Source organism: Capricornis sumatraensis, chromosome 20 (assembly GCF_032405125.1).
Source record: "Capricornis sumatraensis isolate serow.1 chromosome 20, serow.2, whole genome shotgun sequence".
In the NCBI taxonomy this organism is placed as follows: domain Eukaryota; kingdom Metazoa; phylum Chordata; class Mammalia; order Artiodactyla; family Bovidae; genus Capricornis; species Capricornis sumatraensis.
In genome coordinates this window covers 69,020,002-69,041,956 of record NC_091088.1, presented here as the reverse complement: position 1 = coordinate 69,041,956, position 21,955 = coordinate 69,020,002, and the positions used below count along the sequence as shown (strand labels likewise).

Sequence of the window (21,955 nt, the reverse complement as noted above, 5' to 3'; positions counted from 1 at the left end):
GAGAGTCGGACACACCTGAAGCGACATAGCATGGCGTGAGCTGCAGGAGAGAGGACTGATCTAACTACCACCTCCCCCCACCACCACCAAAAAATAAATCGCTGTGTACATTCTTTCTCTTGATTTCTGAATTCCTTTCTCTGATTGAGTGGCACTTCCTGCTGCAGGTTACCATGGCAACCAGGACCTTCCATCCTCTTAAAGATGTCTCTGATCCACTTGTCTGATAGCCTGGGAAAGGCGAAATTATAGAGAGGGCAACCAGATTGGTTGTTGACAGGGGCTGGGGGACGAGGCAGGAAGCGATTATAAAAGCGGGAAACAGGAGGGCTTGAGGGTAGTGGAAACCTTCTGCACCTTGATTGTGGTGGTGATGGTGGTATTGAATGAACCTACGTGGGTGTTAAATATAGTAACAGCGAATAAAGTCAACATTTTTAGAAAGTGCTGGCCCCAAAACTGGCAGCCGTTTAAATACATTGCAGGAAAAAAAGTCTTAATGAGAAGAAAAAATAGTTCTTGCTACGTGTTGTCAAAGGATAAAAAGCACGATTACCAAGCCTTGTACACCATATAATCTCTTGGCATGCGTGCTAAGTCACTTCATTTGTGTCCGACTCTTCACAACACCATGGACTGTACCCGCCAGGCTCCTCTCTCCATGGGATTTCCCAGACAAGAATACTGGAGTGGGTTGCCATTCCCTTCTCCATATAACCTCTTTACATGCCGAGAATACACGTTTGGGAGGGGAATATACCAATGGTTCCCAAACTGTGCACCAAGGCACCTGGCTATTTCATTTCGTTTTGTAATTAATTTTTATTGGAGTACAGTTGCTTTACGGGGTTGTGGTCATTTCTGCGACACAGCAAAGTGAGTCGGCCATACCCGGACACACCGGTGCATCCTCTCCCTTTCGGACCGCCCTCCCCTTGGATCACCGCAGCGCAGTAAGCAGCGTTCTGTGCTGCACGGTAGGTCCTCCTTAGTTACCGGGTTTATACATAGGATGTGTGTGCGTCAATTCCAAGCTCCCAGTTCATCCCAGCCCGCCTTCCCCCCTTGGTATCCATTCTCTATGCCTGTGTCTCTCTTTCTGCTTTGCCAGTAGGATTATCTTTATCATTTTTCACCCGGATATTTTAAATCTGAGAGACACACGGCAATATTCCACATCTGTCTGACACCCCAGGAGCTCCCAGTTCCAGCGGATCACATTTTCAACATTCGCTCTCTCTACATTCCTTTCTCTGACAGAAGATCTTTGTGAGGCTGGGTCGTCAGTAATTGCTGTAAAGAAGCAAGCGGCCTGTAAAAATCACCTTGGAGTAGGAAATTCGGGGGGTGGGGAGACGGTTCAGTGTGACTCCCAGGTCTGAGAACTTGTGCAGTGCCCAACACGCACACACGGCCCATTACTAAGTCAGCGTCATGGTTGCGGGGTGAAGGAAATCTCCCTGACCTTTGGAGGGTCTGATGTCCCCACAGCGATCTCGTCCTGCAAAGGGCCTCCGCTGCTTGTCCTCAGGTCACCTAGACCTTGACGAGCCCCTCTCTCCACAACTTGAGCCCCCAGACCTTTGACCCCACTGGCGCCCCAGCTGCATTGGTCCTTCCACTGTTTCAAAGAGTTTTATTGAAGTACAATTGCTTTACAATGGTGGGTTAATTTCTGCTGTACAACAGCATGTTCACCTGAGACGATCACAGCATGGTTTGTTAAACAGCTATACCCTGATACAAAATTAAAAGTTTTAAACTAAAAAAGCCTAGGAAAGGTTTGGGATGAAGAAACCCCAGTTTCTATTCTGTATTTTCTATAATTATGAATGTGTTTATAATGTGATATAAATATATATGGGCTTCCTACGTGGTACTGTGCTAAAGAATATGCCTGCCAACGCATGAGATGCAAGAGTGGCAGGCGCGACCCCTGGGTCGGGAAGATCCCTTGGAGGAGGAAATGGCAACCCACTGCAGTATTCTTGCCTCGAGAATCCCCTGGACAGAGGAGCCTGGCGGGCTACAGTCCACGTATGGGGTCACAAAGAGTCAGACTTAGGGACTAGACAACAATAACCTGGTAAATTAACACTGTCGCTTTTCTGTTACGCTAATACCTTAGGGGGAGTAAGTACTTAAGACATCCAGCTTTTTCTCCCGAAGACGTCACAAATTTAATTCATTTGCCCCTCTCCACAAGCTAATTTGCCCATTTCACAGACAAGGCACAGTTCAGTCGCTCAATTGTGTCCGACTCTTTGTGACCCCATGGACTGCAGCACTCCAAGCTTCCCTGTCCATCACCAACTCCCAGAGCTTGCTCAGACTCCGGCATCATCGAGTCCGTGATGCCATCCAGCCTCTCATCCTCTGTTGTCCCCTTCTCCTGCTGCCCCCAATCCCTCCCAGCATCAGAGTCTTTTCCAGTGAGTCAACTCTTTGCATGAGGTGGCCAAAGTACTGGAGTTTCAGCTTTAGCATCAGTCCTTCCAAAGAACACCCAGGAATGATCTCCTTCAGAATGGACTGGTTGGATCTCCTTGCAGTCCAAGGGACTCTCAAGAGTCTTCTCCAACACCACAGTTCAAACGCATCGATTCTTCGGCGCTCAGCCTTCTTCACAGTCCAACTCTCACATCCATACATGACCGCAGGAAAAACCATAGCTTTGACTAGATGGACCTTTGTTGGTAAAGTAATCTCTGCTTTTGAATATGCTCTCTAGGTTGGTCATAACTTTCCTTCCAAGGAGTAAGCATGTTTTAATTTCATGGCTGCAATCACCAACAGCAGTGATTTTGGAGCCCCCCAAAATAAACTCTGACACTGTTTCCCCATCTATTTCCCATGAAGTGATGGGAACAGATGCCATGATCTTTGTTTTCTGAATGTTGAGCTTTAAGCCAACTTTTTCACTCTCCTCTTTCACTTTCATCAAGAGGCTTTTTAGTTCCTCTTCACTTTCTGCCTCCCAAGGAGCAAGAGTCTTTTAATTTCATGGCTGCAGTCACCATCTGTGATACTAGGCACAAGGAGGTTAAATAACTTGCCCCAGGACGGTCAGCTAGGAGGTAGTGGAATCAGGATTTGAACCCGGGTCCCACCCAAGGCAAGTGCGTGGACGTGGACTCCAAACCACCAGGCGCCGCGGCAGCTTCATCATCACCCAGTCAACCCCGCGCTGCGAGGGTTAGAGACAACATCGCGTCGGTACCAGTCCCCCCGTCGGCATGACAACGTTTATCTCTTCTCCCACCCGACACACTTGGACCCAGGCCCTGGGAAGGAGAGGGGGACAGAAACGTGGTGAGTTTTGAAGATCGTATTCCTTTTCTTACAAATCTGCGTTCGGGAAAACGTGCCCATTTCAAGTGTATTCCTTGCTCTTCCAGGAGCCCCCTTTGCAAGGATTATTCCCGGGGAGGGGGGGGCGGGGTGCTAACATCGCATCTCTTGGCCTAAGGGGCAGAGGACCCCAATCCAGCTTAGAGTGACTTCTTTGCCTCTCCTCCCCTAGCCCTTGACCTCAGAGCCTTCCACGGAAATCTCCTTTTATCCTTCCTAAATCTGGGGGAAAAAGAAAACGGTTTAGCTTGAGCGGATTTAGTCTTCTTTCTGCGGAGCCACAGCGCCCTCAAGTGTTCACGAAGGCTTGGCGCCACCTCGTGTGAGAAACGCGTGTGGGTGTGTCTAGGTAGTGTCTCCGCAGGGGCTTGAGAACAAACCGTATTCACCCTGGCGTACGTTTGGCTGATTTCCTTTTTTTTTTTTTTTTTTAAGGCTTATTGATGACTTTTCTGACTATCCTGAGGGCTGACTGCTCTCATCTCTCTTTCTCCTTCAGCTCTCTGCACACTCCCCACCCACTGTCCCTGGGAGAATTCCTGGGATGGTTACTTCCAGCTTGGCCAGGCTCTGGCGCCCAGCGACTGGATCAGACTCAGATGTTTCTGTGGAGTTGTTCGGGAGCTGTGGCCAACAGCTAACGTCAGTCTGCTTTCCTCCCCCGGCGTTCCGCACAGCTTGTGGGATCTCAGTCCCACCACCAGGGTTCGGATCCGTGCCCCCTTGCAGTGGCCGTGCAGAGCCTTAGCCACTGGCCCTCCAGGGAAGCCCCTTGGGGAGAGTCCTTCAGGCCAGCAGCACCCTGAATCACCTGGCCGACCCCTTCGGCCTCGTCTCTGGGCCCTGCTTCTGTCTCAGTCAGTTTATTGCCCATAAACTGCCGTGTATAACGAGTCACCCCTCCACTCAGGGCCTCTCAGTCGTGTCTGACCCTTTGTGACCCCATGAACTGCAGCACGCCAGGCTTCCCTGTCCTTCACCATCTCCCAGATTTGCTCAGACTCATGTCCATCAAGTTGGTGCTGCCATCCAGCCATGTCGTCCTCTGTCGCCCCCTTCTCCTCCTGCCTTCAATCTTTCCCAGCATCAGGGTCTTTTCCAATGAGTCATTTGTTCACATCAGTGGCTTGCTTCTGGTTTATGCAGTTCCTACTGAAGCCCTAAAGCACACCATATAAGAAACGCTGCTGTTCTGAGTCCAGCATGTTGTGAGGAGGCCCAAGTGGGCCACATGGAGGTGTCGGACCAGTCCCAACAGCCACAACGTGGAGAAGAGCCAGGCCCCAGACGTCTGGGCCAACCAAGTCAGCCCCAGCCGCCCCAGCCCTTCACGTGCGCCCCCTCCAAGCGTCCATGGGGGTGGAGAGGCTGCCCTTCCTTCGTGGCCTGCCCCACTGTCTACTCATAGGCTGATTTCTCTGACAAGCATGGAATAATGAGCATAAGAAAATGTTTTTCTTCATGATACTTCCACACCATGTACTTGAAGAGAAAGGTCCTTTCTTGTATTGGATTAATTCCAACTTTTTTTTAAACGGGGGGTTGAGGGGAAGTTTTTTGGCGATTAGAAAAAAATGCTTGTCTTCTGAGCTCTCTCCCATAATCCTGTATGGTTTATGGAATGTGTAAGAGGTGTTTTTTAAATCTTCAAATGTAAAATGAAACCAGAAAAAAAAAAAAAAAGACTTGGCTTAAGAGAACAATCCTTTAATCTCATGCTCCCAAGTCTGTAGGCTGGAGAGAGGTTCTGCTCCTTGAGGCCCAGGCTGGGAGGGGCACTGGCCATATTCTTACCATACGGAGCTGGAAGGTTCCAGAAGGACAGGGGAAACCCACAATGCCTGTGGAGGTCTACATACAAAATAAAAAATTGAAGGGTAAAGACAGCATGTCCAGCAGAGACAGGGAAGGTGGAAGGCGTAAAATAGGAGTATGGGCTTAAGAAACACAAATTACTACGTGTAAAATAAACTACAAGCACATACTGTGCTAAATACAAAACATAGCTAATATTTTATACTAACTATAAATGGAGTGTAACCTTTAAAAATCGTGAATCGCTATGCTGTATATCTGAAACTTATAATAATGTACAGCGACTATGCTTCAGTTTAATAATAAAAGCAGGTGTTACGGTTTAACGGGCAGCCTTGGGAGAACATAAAGTAATATGGTGCCTCACAGGGCTTTGTGATTCCGGTGACATACATTTATCGTGTCATACATGATTGTACGTTCACACGTTTCTCTGCCTTCCCAACTATCTAAAATTGAGCTTGTGCCCATTTCTCTAATAGCCAAGTGAATGATCTACGAAGGCTCACCCTATGAAGAGAATAATGTAGGAAGTCTAATTCTATGGGGAAGCACTTACGGTAACGGCAGGCCAATAATGGCTCCCATTTCAAGTCCTCTGCTATAATCATTTGCCAACGTCAGCGAGTTTTCCACTTTCTCTGTTCTCAGCTGGAACTACAGCAATCGTCTGAGACAAATGACTTCCATTGCTTAATGGTGAACTGTGGCATGCAAACCACAGTGCTGTGTGACCTGGGGTGACTGACTTAGCCTCTCTGATCCTCAGTCTTTTGAGGCTCTGCGGACTCCGCCCCCTCCTTGAGGACGCGGAGTCCCGCCCCCATTTGCCGGCCCCGCCCTCCTCGGGCTCCCGGAGAGGCTGGCTGAGAGTCTTCTTTCCACAGCGTGCAGACGCTGGGCCTTCTGGGAGTTGTAGTTTCGGTGACGCCGGCACGGGGGGGCCTCAGTCGCTGTGTGGGCGCAGCGCGGCGCCTTCTGGGAGTTGTAGTTCTTGGGAGCCCCAAACGGGCCGCCGGTCTCCCGGCGCGCGTGCACACAGCGGGTCGGCCCGGCGCTTGGGCCCGACTGTGGAGGCTGCTGCCTTGCTTCGTGAGGCCTGCATGTCCGCGCCACCGCGGGACGAGGGGCCGCAGGGGGTCCGCGTGGACCAGGTAGGGCCAGAGACGGTGGAGAAACTGACTCGAGCCCGCCACGCTTGGCGGAAGCCGCCGAGGCCTTCGAAGCTGGTCCCGAGGCGAGGGCGCCGGGGTGCGGTGTGCGCACGCGCGGGTGTCGTGCGCGTGCCCCTGTCTGTGTGTCCCCGGTACGTCCTCACCCGCCCCGCGTGCCACTCGGGGCAGTTTGTCTCGGTGCAAACGTGTTCTGCATGTGTCACCGTGCGTGTGAGCCCGCCTGTCACACCAGAACTTTGTGCCTGTGCACCTGCGCGTGTGACTTCGTGAGTCCGTCCCCAAGGGTCACTATCGGTTGGCACGTGCCTGACCCTCGCGGCCTTTGCCCGAAAATTCGAGCACTTGGGGACGTCTGTCTTTGTGGGACTTGGAGCATGTGTGGAATGTGTTCTGGGTAGGTGTGAGGTATATAATTCCACAGTTCCTGGGTCTGCAGCTGTGTGGGAAGGCTCCGCAGGTGTGTCTGCCAGCCTGGAGCCAGATGGTCTGTGTGTGCCCGAGCGTGCCTGCGTGTGGAGGGCCGTGCCTGGGGTGTTTATGAGAGACCTCAGGAGCGTGGAGTTGTGTTTGTGTGCGCGTGGGGGAGACCCTGCACACCTGTGACTCTGGGCCTGTGTGAAGCTCTGCCCACCACATGACTGCATGTGATGGGTGTGCCACTGCGGGCGGTGTCCCAGGCCAGGCCTGCCTGTTGGGCAGCTGCCATGTGTGACTTACCATGTGTGTAGCCGTGTGTGTGTGTGGGCAAGCATGACCGCAGTTGTGCACGTGTGTGAGATGGCCAGCCTTCTTGTCACCCACAGCATATGGGAGTGTAAGGGCTTCTGAGTGCCAAGGGAGGGATGCTGTTAACCGTCTCCCTCCCCCAGTACGGTTGCGTGCCACCCCCGTGTGTGTCTGTGGGTGATGTGACTGCCTCTGAGCGTGTCTGTGTCTCCCCTTCTTTTGCCTGTTTGTGTACCTGCCAGGCCCAGGTCCACCCCGCCCTGACTCCACCTACCGTCCCCACACGCACACTGCGGGGACAGCCTGTGTCCGGTGTCTGCCCAGGCATCTGCCTTCACATCCCTGCTGCTTTCTTGCACAGACATCAGCTGGACCCACGCGGGAGGCGCGTGCAGCTGGGACACGCGCCACAGCCCAAGAGACGTGGACGGGACCCAGTGCTCCCAAACCTACGAGGTGGGTACCACTACCTGCTCTGGGGACCCAGCCAGGCCCTGCTCAAGCCCGGGGGCTGCCGGAGGGGTGACCCCACACTGGGACCGGCCCAGCCTGGGTCCCGCCGGCAGAGCTCTCACCCTGCACGAAGACCCTGCGTCACCTGCCCTCACCGCATCGTGCCGTCTCCCTGCTCTCTGCCCGGGTCCCGCTTCTGCCCTCGCCCCACGCCCAGCCCCTGTACTTGTCCTCCGACACCCTGGGTGTGGTCCCACTGTAGACCCTTGTACTTGGCGGTGCTCTCAGCCCAGAATGCTCACGCCATCACTTCCTCAATGAGGCCTGCGCTGGGGGAAGAGCCTCCCAGGCAGCTGGAACGGCCAGTGAGAAGGCCCTGTGGCAGGAGCATGCCCGGAGTCCTTTGTGGAACAAGGAGGAGGCCTTTGGCTGGAGAAGGGCAAGCTCAGAGCAGGGGAGGGTGGGGTACAGGCTGAAGTTGGGCGGCTGCTGTGCGGCCATGGAGAGGAGTGAGGCTTTCATGGAGCCATGGGTGACTTTAAGTGGAGGGGGGAGAGGAAGAGGGGAAAAGCTCTGGAGCCCTGGCATCGCCACTTCCAGGAGCCTCACTGTGGAATAAAGAGCTAATACGTGGCAAGAGCTTAAAGCAGCAGGCCCCAGCCTTTTTGGCACCAGGGACCAGTTTCATGGAAGACAGTTTCCAGGGAGGCTCAGGCCCAGGGGGCAGACACACGACCGTCTGGATCCACAGCCTTTCAGGGAAGGGTGTGTTCAGGGGGTGATGCCATCACCTCCAGCACAGTCCCCCACTCCCCCGCTCCCCCGCAGGGGGCTGCCCCCAGTGGCAGATAACTGACCGCTGTACACACGTGAGCCCGTTTGCACACACCAGGAGTGAGGGCTTAGGTATACATTTTGCATGGACGCAGTTGAATCCCTAGCAGCAGGGTTTAGAGACTTTTGGTTGCCGCACCTGGCGGGTATGGGGGTGCTCCTGGCATCGGAGAGTTGTGTCCCGGGATCCTGTTCAATGTCCTGTTGAACAGACGCACCAGGTGGCCCCAGGACACCGGTCTGACCCAGGCGGCCGGTAGACAGCCCCGGCGCAGACCCTTTCCCAGCCTGAGACAGACCAGTTTGGTTCTCCGTTGTTTTCTGTATTTTCTTCCTTCTCTCTCCCGCTTCTCCTCCCCTACTTTTCCCATAACAAAGGTGTGAAATCGAGGCAGCAGCTCGGAAAGCCGGGATGGAAGCACTCCTGGAGGGCGCCGCTCCCCAGAGCTCCAAGTTGGGAGAAACCCCCAAACCCGAGGGCGGGTCCAAGGCCGGGCCAGAGAAGGCAGAAGCCTGTTTGAAGCAGGAGGCCCGCAAGGAAGACCCCACTGGGGACGGGGTGCCCGAGCAGGGTGAGCTCGCCGCCGGAACCCCCGAGACCCGCTGCAGGCCCCCGACTCCCCAGGCCGACCACCGGCCCCGGAGGCGCGGCGCTCCAAGAAAGCGCAGGACCTTGAAGAAGGCAGTTGCCAGCACGGAGCCGGAGCCGGAGGAGGTGGCGGAGCGAGGGGGCGGTGGCCCCAGCAAGCCGTGGAAGTGTGGGGACTGCGGCAAGGCCTTCAGCTACTGCTCGGCCTTCACGCTGCACCAGAGGACGCACACCGGGGAGAAGCCTTTCGCCTGCGCGGACTGTGGCCGCGCCTTCAGCCAGAGCGCGCACCTGGCGCAGCACCGGCGCGTGCACACGGGCGAGCGGCCCTACGCCTGCGCCGAGTGCGGCAAGGCCTTCAGCCAGGGCTCCTATCTGGCGGCGCACGGGCGTGTGCACACGGGCGAGCGGCCCCACCGCTGCGCCGACTGCGGCAAGGCCTTCGCGCGCCCCACGCACCTGGCGCAGCACCGGCGCGTGCACACGGGCGAGCGGCCGTTCGCCTGCGGCCAGTGCGCCAAGGCCTTCCGCAGCCGCTCGTCGCTGCGGGAGCACCAGCGCATCCACACGGGCGAGAAGCCCTTCGCCTGCGCGCGCTGCGACAAGGCCTTCCGCTTCTCCTCGGCGCTGCTCCGCCACCAGCGCACGCACACGGCCCAGCGGCCCTACACGTGCGGCCAGTGCGCCAAGGCCTTCACGCAGGCCGCGCACCTGGCGCAGCACCGCGGCGTGCACACGGGTGAGAAGCCCTTCGCCTGCGCCGAGTGCGGCGCGCGCTTCAGCCAGAGCGCCTCGCTCACCGAGCACCGGCGCATCCACACGGGCGAGAAGCCCTTCGCCTGCGCGCAGTGCGGCAAGGCCTTCACGCAGGTGTCGCACCTGAGCCGCCACCGGCGCACGCACACCGGCGAGCGGCCCTACGCGTGCGGGGCCTGCGGCCGCGCCTTCAGCAACCGCTCGCACCTGGTGCAGCACCACCTGGCGCACACGGGCGCGCGGCCCTACAAGTGCCCGGAGTGCGGCGCCGCCTTCGGCCACGTGTCCTCCCTGCTCGAGCACCAGAAGGTGCACACGGGCGAGAAGCCCTTCCGCTGCGGCGACTGCGGCCGCGCCTTCAGCCACAGCTCGTCGCTGACGCTGCACCGGCGGACGCACACGGGCGAGCGGCCCTACGCCTGCCCCGAGTGCGGCAAGGCCTTCAGCAACCGCGCCTACCTGGTCCAGCACCACATCGTGCACACCGGCGAGAAGCCCTACGAGTGCGGCGGCTGCGGCAAGGCCTTCAGCTTCTCCTCCGCGCTCATCCGGCACCAGAAGACGCACGCCGCGGGCAAGAAGGCGGGGGCACCGCTCTGCCCCGCGGCCGCCGCTGCCTCCACACCCGAGCTCTCGGCGGGAGGAGGACCCTGCTGACGTGACAGCGGGGAGCCTGCAGACACTTCGGTGCTGGTGGTGGCTGCTGTTCAGCCTCTCAGTCTCGTCCAACTCTGGGCGACCCCGTGGACTGCAGCACGCCAGGCTTCCCTGTCCTTCAGTATCTCCCGGAGGTCGCAAACTCAAGTCCACTGAGTCGGTGATGCTGTCTAACCATGTGATCCTCATCCTCTGTACATGGTACAACACATAACCTTGGTGGACCAGCCCAAGCATGAAGGCTGAGGTCTACGGGGACCTCCTATAGGTGGGGGCTCACTGAACCTTCGCTACCTCGTGCTCAGGCCCTTAGTGCTGGCCAGGAGACACCACCACCCCGGTGATGCGCTTGCGGAAACCGAGGCTCTGAGAGGCTCCGTGAGGTTCCCTCCTCACTCGAGGCTGACATCACAGTGCCAGGATCAAGCCCACGTCTGCCAGTCTCCCTGGTTCAAAATCATAAAGAGAGAATTGTGTGTGTGTGTGTTGGGGGAGGGGGTCACTCAGTCGTGTCCGACTCTTTGCGATCCCGTGGAGCCTGCGAGGCTCCACTGTCCATGGGAGTTTTCAGGCAAGAATACTGGAGTGGGTTGCCATTTCCTCCTCCAGGGGATCTTCCCGACGACCCAGGGATCAAACCCCCGACTCCTGCATTGCAGGCGGATGCTTTACAACTGAGCCGCCAGGGAAGCCCATAAAAAGGTCAGCTAACTCAGATAATGATAAATGTTATGGACAGGATTTTAAAAGATATGGGGAAGTCATTCTGCCTTATACGTGAGTTAATTTTAATTTTACGCTAACTAAAATCCTCCAATAATTTGGCCACCTGATGTGAAGAACTGACTCATTGGAAAAGACCCTGATGCTGGGAAAGATTGAAGGCTGGAGAAAAAGGGGATGAGATGGCTGGATGGCATCACTGACTCAATGGACGTGAGTTTGAGCAAGCTCTGGGAGTTGGTGATGGACAGGGAAGTCTGGCCTGGTGCACGTGGGTTCGCAAAGAGTCTGACATGACTGAGTGACTGGACCGAACTAAAATAGCTTGTTTGTGGCCTATCAAACAGGCGTTGTACATCTGCTTTAATTATAAAAGAAAAGGGCACATGGACCAGAAGTGAAGCTTGTGCTGCCTCCCTTCCTGGGATGCCAGTGCTGGTACTCCATCAAGAATACTTCCTTCCCAGGTGCCAAGGCCAACTGCCGAGGCATCGTGTATGCATGGCGGTCCGTTTGTTTTGAAAACTTGAAGAAACCTATCCCTGACCTGTTTAACGTTTTGTTCCTACAATACGTAAAACTGTTGAAAACGATGCTTCTCTGGAGCAATTTCTCAGAATGATCTGGGAGGCTGTCTTCTGGGCTGTAGTCCTCAGTTTGACTCAAATAAAACTCTTTTCTATTTTTATTATACAGTAGTCATCGATTATTTTCATTGACAGGGAATTGGTGGTATTTACAAGGCTGGGCATATCACTCCCAGGGGATGGCAAGCGAATGAAAGAAAGGAGCCAACCCAGAGAGAAATTTGGGGAAAGACTGCTTGGACCCGCCGGTCGCTGAGGTCTGGCATTTGGAGGATGGGGCTGACAGATGAGGGAGACTCCTTGTAACAGGAGAGGGGACCCGCCTGAGGTCAAGGGGGAATGCAGACCGGACACCGAAGGCACGCTGCTCCTCAGACACCCCATCACAATCATGTCTCGACCCTGCCCAGGCCCAGTATTGCCCGTCTGTTTGCGCGTCCCCCAGTTCTGGTGGATGACACCCCGAAAGGACCGCGCCACCTGTCCTGCCCATCATATCATTTTCCGATCCCCGCGGCCCCGCCCCGCGCCGCAGGCCCCACCCCCTCTCAGGCACGACTCCCAGAAGCCCTTGGGGCACGCTTCTATCTCGTGAGGCTGCCTGTACGCCCCGCCAGCCCCGCTGCTTGTGGGGGCCGCCGCGGGCCGGAAGGGCCGGGAGCGGCTGACCTGGGGCGGGGCTGCCGGGCCCTGGCCTCGCCGCTGCCCGAGCAACCCTTGGCGCCTCAGCGACGCCGGCCGGGACTCCGTTTCCCAGAGGGCGCCGCGGCGGTGGACACGCCCCCTTCCGGCGGCGGCGCGTGGCCCGGCTCCCAGCGGGCCCGGCGGGGCGGTGGGCTCGGCGGCCGGGGGCGCGCGGGGCGGGGCGGGGCGGGCCGGCGGCGGGGCGCGCTCGGCGCCGACATGCGGGGGGCGGTGAGCGCGGGGCCCCGCGGGCTGGGGTCGCCGCCGCGGCGAGGCGCCCCCCGCGCCAAGGCCAGGACGGGCCGAGGCCGGAGCGCGGGGACCCCGGTCGCCTTCGCCCGCCCGGCCCGGGGAAGGCCGCGCTCAAGGAGTGGCCCCACGTCTAAGGGCCGGCGAGGAGCGGCGACCACGGGACCTGAGGACAGAGGTGGGGGTGGCGAGCGGACGGGACGAACCCATCCTGTCAGGGTGAGGGGAGCGTGGGGTCTGGGGCAGAAGCCTTCCTGGCCCAGGTGCTGGTGAATGGCGTCCCTGGGCTGGGGGGGGGGGGGGTGAGGGGACAGGCATCCAAAGCTTGGAAACAGCCTGAGAGCGTCGGTCAGGGTCGCCCTCGCCGGACACCCCGCTGTTTCGGTGCACCGTGGTTGCCCCTCTAGGCTAGTGACCTTATTCCGGCTGCCCCTTCAAAATTGGTCCCTCGCCGCTCATGCTGGAGCATTTGATTCTCCACCTGTTGAATCCGTTTCGTATTTGTGGCCGTTGTTTAAGACGCGGCAGGAAGGGAGCCAGATGAAGACCTGGCCTCTAGCTGCTACTTTCTCTTCCCCCAGCTCTGCCTTCCAGGGACACGGCCGCCCTCCGGGAGAGGAGGCCCCAGCAGGAGGCGGCCGGGACAGGAATTGAACGGCAAGCCACGTCCCAGGTGAGGGGGCGTTCCCTCTTCTCCTCTCTGAAAGGCAAGCTTGCCTTTCAGGGCTTAATGACGCTTATTTTCTTTTAGAAGTTTTCAGTGTAAGAGACCTGTCGGGGGAGCTGGTTCCCATTTGCCCACATTCTGGTGAGTGGTGGGCTACAGGGGCAGCCCAGGGCCTCCCTCCCTGCTTCCTCTCCTTGTCTTCCTCTGTTTGTCGGTCACTGAAGGACTGAGTCAGCCCTTCCCTAGAGCAGAAAGGTGCTGCTCAGCACAGACAGGACAGCCCCTTGTGTTGAACCTGGTTTGTCTGATGTCCTCTTTGAGCCAGCCCCTGGAGAGACAGATGGCTGAGCCCTGGCCTCTGCCCTCTGGGAGCTCACAGCCTGTTAGTGGAAAGTCGTGGAAGCATACAAGGTTCTGAATGTGAGTTCTAGCATGGTGAGAGTGGGCTGGAGGAACTCTCGGCATCTCGGCACCTGTCGGGGAAGGGTAGGGAGGTGATCTCTGAGCCCCATGCAGTACCTTTCTTTGGCTGTGCTTGGGTCTTCATTGCAGCATATGGACTTTGTGTGGTCACTCTGCAAGGGCTTCTCATGGTGGCACGCGGCTCTCTAGTTGCTTAGCTGCCCTGCAGCATGTGGGATCTTTGTTCCCCGAGCAGGGATCGAACCTGCGTCTCCTGCACTGCTAGGCCGGTTCTTAAGCACTGGATCACCAGGGAAGTCCCAGGCCTCATGTTTTGCAGGAGGAGGAGAGGTTTGGCAGACAGAGGAGGGAAGGGCGGCCCTGGTGCAGTGTGTAAGGCCGTCTTTTCCCCACTTGGTTGTGTTGCTTCTCAGAATGTTGATAAATTGTCTCTGTTCACTGTGTGTCCTGCGTGTCATCACCAGCTCATCCATGTATGAGCCAGGCTCAGTCGCCCAGTGAGCTCCATCCACATTACCAAAGGCGGCCCTCGGGTCTTGGTCTTTTTTGACTGTTGCTGGCGTCTGAGGTCGTTCAGGGTTGGCAGGCTGTCACTGTAAAGGGCCAGGTAGTAAATATTTGGGGCTCTGCAGGCTGTGAGGTCTCTGCTGCAGCTGCTCCCCTCTGCCTTCTAGAAGCAGTCACAGAGCATACCTAAGTGATTGGGCGGGGCATTGTTCCAGTGAAACTTGATTGACAGAAACGGGTACCGGCCACCCCTGAAAGAGCTCACCGGGCGCGCCCCCCTTCCTGACTTCGCTGCCGCAGCTCTTCATCCTGAGCTGCAGCTGTCACTGGGCCTCCGGGCCCTGTACTAGGCTCTCTGTTCTTGTCTGTCTGCCCGCCTTCCCCTGTTCTCGCCTGTATGGACCAGCCACACGCCAGCTTCTCCCGGTCCACCTTTCCAGCCAAGTCCTCTCTCTGCGCCCCAGGCCTCGGTGTCCAGCCGCGTGTCCAGTAGGGAGCTCACAGCGGACACATCCAGCCCCAGGCGCCTGGGGTCCTCCCATGAACCAGCCCCTGCCCGCGTCTTGTCTCTGCCCGTCTGCAGCAGTTTCCTACCCCAGTTCCTCAGGCCAAAGCTAGCGTCAGTCCTTGTCTCCTCTGCTGGCCTCACCTCCCGTATTTGGTCCATTGGCAGATCCTGTCGGCGCTGTTTTCACGGTGTCCCCACAAGCTGACAGCTGTCACCGCCCCTGCACCACCGCCTCGGTCCTCATTATCTTACCGCCGGCTGCCTCCGCTCATGCCCCCGTGGTCCCCGCCCAGCGCCGCAGCCAGAGAAGTTTCTGCTGCCGAGGTCTGCTCAGACGCTCGTGTGGCTTCCCCTTCTCGGGGCTGAAGGGCTCCCTGCCACCCGGCCCCACTTCTGACGTGAACTGCACGCCCCCGTCACGCACTTTGCCTTCCAAAAGTTGCCTTCTCCTTTTCCTGATTGTGCTAAAACTTCAGAGGCTCCCACCCGAATTCCTCACATCCCTCTTCCCTGCTTTACTTGTTAAAGACCCTTAGCACTTTTCAGCATTCCATATACTTAATTTACGTGCTTTTCTCTTGTCTGATTCTCTTACCACAAAGTACATTTGACACAGGCAGGAGTTTTCGGTAGCTTTGCCCCAGTGCCTGATGCAGCAAACATATGGTGGATGAATATGTGAACGTAGTCTTACTGAAGTGCTCTTGGAAGCCAGTGTTTCACCATTTAATATAGTGTCACAATAATAATGCTGAGAATGTGCGTTGTCTTGATTATTTCCTGTGAGTATATTCCCAGAAGTTTTTCTTACCTTGTGGATTAAGTTCACCAAACTTACATGAAAGCAAAATACTTTAAAAATTATATGTGGGTGAAATAGCAGTATGGACTCAAAAGCTAGAATTCTAGTTTTTACTTTTTTACTAAAAAAAAAAAAGTAAATGTCACCAAAATAATTTATTACAAGCTTTTCATTTGTGCACTTGAAAAATTACCTGAATTGAATTCAACAACAACAACAACAACAAAACCCTGTTTACTGTATTTTTTCCTGTATTATTTTCTATTCATCTTTCCCTGTAAAACGTTAGCGCAGTATTTTTCTGTGAGGATAAGCTTGCTCTGTAGTTTTTATTTCTTTGTTTTTGAAGCCCATCTCATCTTCATTATGACAGTGCTAAGGCACCGGATCACATTCTTCTATGAGGCACAGATTGTATAGCTGTGTCTTTCCTCAGTCACAGGTGGGACTCTGTGACACCCCTTTGAAAATCTACGCATCTGTATAATAGCAAGAGGAGTGAGAACAGGACCTGCACATTCTCACTGTGTCCTCACACGGAGGAAGGGGCTGGGGAGCTCTCTGGGGCCTCTTATATAAGGACACTCATCCCATTCATGGGCGGGCAGTGGTGGATGGTTTCCCACAGTCCCTGTCTCCAAATAATACCATCACACGGGGTGTTGGGATCTCAGCATGTGTTGGGTAGGGGGGCAGAAACATTCAGAGAAGTAACCAAAGTCATTAGTTCAGTGTACGAGGAGCTGTCTGTAGAAATTGGGAAAACAGCTTCAGAGGATGTGTACTCGCTCTGACATGGGGCCCCTCTGGAATATGGGGTTAGAGAGGTGGGGAAGGGGCGTTTCTTATCAAGGAAAAAAATGAAGCCAGAAAAACCCAGCTGCCAAGTACAAGAAAATATTTGAACTTGTATTCTTCTCCTTCAGGGCCCCACAAGTTCCAGTTTTACCAACGTAGTGACAGATGCTAGAAAAACAGGCAACGTTTCCTCTGGCTCCAGCTTGAAAGTTACTATAAAGGTGCAGTAGTGTGTGCATCTGTAGTGTGTACAGCGTGTGCTATATGAAGACAGTAATTTGTATACAATTGATATGCTGCATATACTGTATATGTTTTGTTTCATTTAGTAAGGAATATCTGAAAGCTGTTTGACTATTGGGGGAAGTAAAGCCTGAGGCTTGCCAGCCAAGGAGCAGGAAGACTTAGAATGGAAGCTTGGAATCTGCAAAAACCCGTCTTTTAGAACTGGGTCAGAAAAGAAGCAGAAAAGTAGCCCCTGTCTGAGCACCTGTGCCTTTGAATGCAGTTGAAAATATCTGCCAAAAAATATCTGCATTGAAATGTTTTGTTCATTAGTTTGTTTCTAAACCACTTTATTGAGGCAAGATTGACACATAGCTGCACATTTTTAATATGTACGACTCAGTGAATATGAGGATAAACACACACTCACAATCCTTGTGACCCGTCTACACAGTTTGGTTAAAGATGTCTTCAAAGTCTGTGCAAGTTAAGGAACATGTGACTGTATATTGTTCAACAGATACTGAACCTCCAAGGGGCTTTCTGCTTCCAGTGAAACGGTATCAGTCTTTAAGTGGGAAGGCGGGGCCTTGGTCAGCGTCCACAGTGCTTCTGAAGCACCTCACATGCTGAGTGCCATGCTCATGACGTGGGTCACGTGGGTTTATTTCCCGGTTCCTTTTTCTCTTTTTTTCCCCCGGAGAGGAAAAAGGACTAGTTATTACCTGCAGGAAGTCGGAAACACTGGGGATTCTTCCCAGAGCATGTCTCTGTGTCCCCATTCTTGTGCTGATCCAGACCACTTGACTGTCCTCACAGTAGAAAAGGCTCTGGTACCGGTTGTGCATGGGACAACTCAGCCTCCCTTGTTTATTGTTTGAATTGATCTCCTCCTGTGTCTTACCTGTGTGCCCCCGTCACCTGCACAAAATTGCCACTTCTCCAAGGGTAGGGGCACTCTCTCTCTCTTCTTTGAAGTTTACGACTGAATGAGGTCCAACCGTTAACTGGATTTCCACATTATGGGACATTACTCTCTACACATAAAATCTAGCCAACATGGAGAGGAAGTAACTCTTAGCCCCTCTGTTAGTCTGCGAGAGCTGCCACAACAGAGCTCCGCAGGGTGGGCAGCTTCAGCGACAGTGATTTTCACAGTTCTGGGGGCCAGAAGTCCGAGACCGAGGGGCCAGCAGAGGTGCTTCCCCCCAAGGTCTCCCTCTGTGGCCACCACCCCTGGTTGCTTCCTCCTCTTACGAGAGCGGGGTCTCCTCTCTGAAGTCCAGCCACAGTCGGGGTACGGGGCCAGGGCGGGGCGTGAGCCCCGGTCCAGCGCGCCCGCGGTTGTGTCACCGCAGAGCCCACTGACGTTCAGCGACGTGGCGGTGGAGTTCTCCGGGGAGGAGTGGGCCCGGCTGGACTCGGCCCAGAGGAGCCTGCACCGGAGCGTGATGCTGGAGAACTACAGGAACCTGGCCTCGCTGGGTAAGGGCCGGCCGGCCGCCCCGCCCCGCCCGCCCCCAGGACCGACCTGTGCGTGACCGCTCGCCCCATCTTACGCTTTTAGGGCTTTGCCTGTCTAAGCCCGAGATGATCTCGTCGTTGGAACAGAGGAAGGAACCCTGGGCTGTGAAGAGAAGGTCGACCAGTGGCAAGTGCCCAGGTGAGCATTGGGGGCGGGGCGGGGGGAGGAACCCACAGCTCCGCGCCCTCGGACGCCTGGGACCACCACCAGACTTCAGAACTGCGCCGCCCGCGAGGGAAAATCAAAGAATGGAGGCCTGGGCTTTGTACGGTCCCTTTTCCCCCGCCTCTCCTCTCCATCTGCGCTCCCCTCCCTCCACACACCGCCCTGGTCCGCTCTCTGGACCTCGTCTGCCTCCAGCTCCTCTGACCTTCCGTCACTCAGGCTTACGCAGGCATCTCTGCTCGTCACGAGGCTGATGCTGGTGTAGTTCTGTCTTATTTCGCTTTGATGAAATGACTGGCACTCAGAGTTTTCCTCTGACTGATTTTCCCTGTGTCGGCTTTGAGCGAGGCCGCAGGTGCTGGCTGGGAAGCTGAGGGGGAGCCCTCAGAGAAGTCACCCTCCCGGGGGCAAGACAGCATGTTTCTGCACAGAAGTGCAATAGAAAGGGCTGTCTCACGTGTGACAAGTGTAAATAGGGACTCGCGGGAGAAAAAGTTCCATTCTCAGTTTCACGCCAGGGGAACAAGGCTGGAGCATAGAGCCTCGAGGAGAAAGGTGAAAAGGAGAGGACAGGTCGGTAGGTCTGGAGGCGATCTGGGCTGGGCTGTGATCCGTCTGGGATCCGGGTGGACGTCTGTGTGCAGACCAGCCGTGCAGGCAGGCGACTGGCTCTCAGGAAAGGACTCTGATCCTGATCCGATGGGATGTTCGTGCAGGTGTTGTGCTGGTGTTTAAACCACAGGGAGTGCAGAGATTTCAGTCACAGCGTTATTTCCGGGACATCAGGTTAATCACAAGGACTCAGAAGTACAGATTCCTCATGGTGGCTCCCATAATAGGAAATGACTATCGTCCCTAAAGAGTTGAGAATCTTGTAAGACCCCTTTGTTCAAACCATACTTCGGAGGAAAGTTTATCCATAGAACAGTCATCAACTGCACCAACTCCCATGGGTCATCATACTCCCGGGGTCATCGTACACCCAGGAGAACTGGAACGGTGTTTGGGGGGAAAGTTTTCCTCTTATCTTCGAACTCGGTGGCTTTCTCTGAGCTGGTTTCCTGAGACAGAACTGGTCTTTTCCCCTTCTGTTGATGCTTTCTCTCTCTCTCAGCTAGACTCTCTAGCTGAGATTCTAATTGATGTTGAAGACTGGCATATATAGCCAGGATCTGAACATTGGTTAGTTAGCATCATCATAATCTTTTTTAAAGTTTGCATTGTAAATGTAATGTAAACAAGTGGAGCAAGCGAAGAAACCTTTGCTAAACAGAATGGAGAAAGATTCAGAGAGAGACTTAATAAGCATTTCCTTCTGTGGCCTCTGCCCGCTCTTTGTTCCGGCCACATTTCATCTTCGATTCAAATCTCTGTGAACTCGCTCATCTCCTGCACTCGGATCTCTTTCTCTAGTCTCCTGCCAAAAATATAACATGCAGCACTCGCTCAACACCTAGGTGTGAAAACTCACAGTGTGTGTGGTAGTATTAAAGCCACACAAGTGTGGGATCAGAAGGCCAACGGGTTGTGTAGAAAGCTTTCAAAACGATATGTATTTTCCGAGAATCTTTTTCCATCTGGTTCCATCTGGGAAAATGTCTTCATACTAACATGTAGTAAAAGAGATACCTTCTTAAAACTATCCTTTAGACTCGCAGACTCTGCTGAAGACCCAGGAGTTGCCTTCAGAGAAGAACTTAAGCGAAGAGGTGTTGTCCCAGGAGCAGCGCACGGAGAGACCCCCAGAGCGCGCTGTTCTCGGGGAAGGCTGGGCTTACGCCGCTGTATGTGAGGGGCAGTCGGTGAGTCGGGCACAAACAGAAAACTGGCAGGAGGCAGAGTTTGCGGGGTTCCAGAGGCTTCCCTGCTTCAGCAGGAGAGAGCAGGTGGGAGACACAGTCTCCTTCACAAAGAAATGCAGCTTCAGAGAGGGATCTTGTCTCAGCAAGTGTGGGCGGATTTCCCTTTGAATGCGGGACTTCTTACACAGTGTTCCCCCGCAAGAGAGAGCAGCTGCAGTCAGACACACGCGAGGGGGAGCACTGCGTCCCAGCGAGTCATAGAGAAGTGTTTAAATCTGGGTCGTTCCACATGTCTTGGGTGTGAGAGAGCTCTGAGCAGGATCTCAGCCCTTCCTTGCCATCAGATTTCATACCAGAGGAAAACCGTCTGCAGGATTAAGTGCACCCCGTGTGTCAGGTGTGGGGAAGCCTCCAGTGAGCTCTGGAAAGCCCGCACGCTGTGGACAGTCACTGTACACCGCATTGCAAGTTCTCCGTGGAGGAGCCAGTTTCCCCGATGTTTCAGTCCTCTTCCTCTGCCTCCCTGCAAACAAGCGACATAGGCAGCTCCATCGTTAGTGGCGGGATCACTCAGAGCTAGTGAGAATTCCTGGAACCCCGTGCCCCTCATGGCGTGTGGACATGGCCATCCCAGAGCCGTCTCAGGGTCATGAACACGGCTCGGTGGAAATGCGTGTCTGCCATTGCAGGGCTTGGTGGCCGTCACGGCCGTGGCCACAGACGTCTCGCAGCGGCCAGACCCCGCTGGGCAGAGTTTCTGTAGGAGCGTGGTGTGGGCAGACCGCCATCCGGGGACAGGAGGTAAGGCCCTTCCTCTCCCAGACCTGACTCTTCAGGAGTCCCCGTGCCTGTTCCTCGGTTGTGAATTGTGTGTGTTGGGGGTGCCGGGCAAGGGGAGCCGCCTTCTAAAGTGTGGGTTGACTTTTTACTCCTGCTTCGCAGGAGTGTGATGTTTGCAGAGTTGAAAGTTTACAGACGAGAAAGTGGGACAACTTTCTCTGTCATAGATACCCTTCACTTTTCCTCCTGGGCCTTGCTGGAGTGAGACACTCCTCCGTCCAAGCCAGGGAGCTGGTTGTCCGTCCGAGAACGCCCAGGGTGTGACAGAGCTCCTGTCTTTTCCTGTGTGCAGGACACTGTGCGTCTCAGCCAGACCTGGTCTCTTTGCTGGAGCGCAGGAAGGCGCCTTGGACGGTGGATGGAGAGCTGGTCAGAGCCCCGTCCTCAGGTGAGCCGGGCGGCCGGGCGGAGACGCCCCTGCGGGGTGGGGGGCCCGTGCTTCTGGGGCTTGTTTGATGGCCCTTGTTTCCATCCGTGAACACGGTTAAGTCTTCTATCCAAGAACACAGGATGTCTTTCCATTTATCTAGGTCGTCTTCACCTTACTCATCAACACTGGTAGTTTCCGGTTTCCAGTCTAGCAGCTTTTCAGGAAACTTTATTCCTAAATACCTTATTCTCTCAGTGCTGTATTTCAAGGAATCATTTTCACAGTTCCTTTTCAGACTGTTCATTCCTAGTGTCTGCAAATGCAGCTGATTTTTGTGTGTTGACCCTGTATTCTGCAGTTCTGGTGACTTGATACATTAGCCCTCATACTCTTCTTATGGATGGTGTAGGGTTTTCTATATATGAGATCATATCGTCTGCAAATACAGTTTTATCTCTTCCTTTCTACTTGGATGCCTTTTAGTCCTGTGTCTTCTCACTCTGGCTGGAACTTCCCAGGCATCCTTGTCTTGTCACCAACCTAAGAAGAGAAGTCTTCAGTGTTTATGTGGCGTTTTTAAAAGGAGCTTTTAGTTTCCCTTTTTGAAGGTCTTCTTTTCCCAGACAGTGACTCTCCGCATCATCTCTCTCCCCAGCACGACTTTTATCTCCATATATTTATTGCAGTATAACTGCTTGTACAATTTTTGGTTCGTGCTAAGTGA

The 21,955-nt window shown here is 55.0% G+C and overlaps 3 protein-coding genes across 3 annotated transcripts in view; 2 read left to right on the top strand and 1 right to left on the bottom strand.

Moving 5' to 3' along the window:
- Window positions 1-21,955, bottom strand: part of LOC138097115 (zinc finger protein 805-like) — a 724,976-nt gene that overhangs the window by 604,700 nt on the left and 98,321 nt on the right. The gene's annotated exons all lie outside the window — the stretch shown is intronic.
- On the top strand, window positions 8,767-10,356 carry ZNF835 (zinc finger protein 835). The gene has a single exon (XM_068992207.1). The coding sequence runs from the start codon at window positions 8,767-8,769 to the stop codon at window positions 10,354-10,356; it is 1,590 nt and encodes a 529-aa protein (XP_068848308.1).
- ZFP28 (ZFP28 zinc finger protein) overlaps window positions 12,006-21,955 on the top strand; it is a 41,322-nt gene continuing 31,372 nt past the window's right edge. The window contains exons 1-7 of the mRNA XM_068992206.1: window positions 12,006-12,777; window positions 13,181-13,272; window positions 17,888-18,014; window positions 18,097-18,192; window positions 19,870-20,021; window positions 20,711-20,822; window positions 21,154-21,249. Coding sequence (XP_068848307.1) covers window positions 12,006-12,777; window positions 13,181-13,272; window positions 17,888-18,014; window positions 18,097-18,192; window positions 19,870-20,021; window positions 20,711-20,822; window positions 21,154-21,249 — 1,447 coding nt within the window. The remainder of the gene's footprint in view (window positions 12,778-13,180; window positions 13,273-17,887; window positions 18,015-18,096; window positions 18,193-19,869; window positions 20,022-20,710; window positions 20,823-21,153; window positions 21,250-21,955) is intronic.

What these genes read in the sequence shown, in the direction of transcription:
- ZNF835 (XM_068992207.1), top strand. Translation starts at nt 8,767, where the DNA reads ATGGAAGCACTCCTGGAGGGCGCCGCTCCCCAGAGCTCCAAGTTGGGA.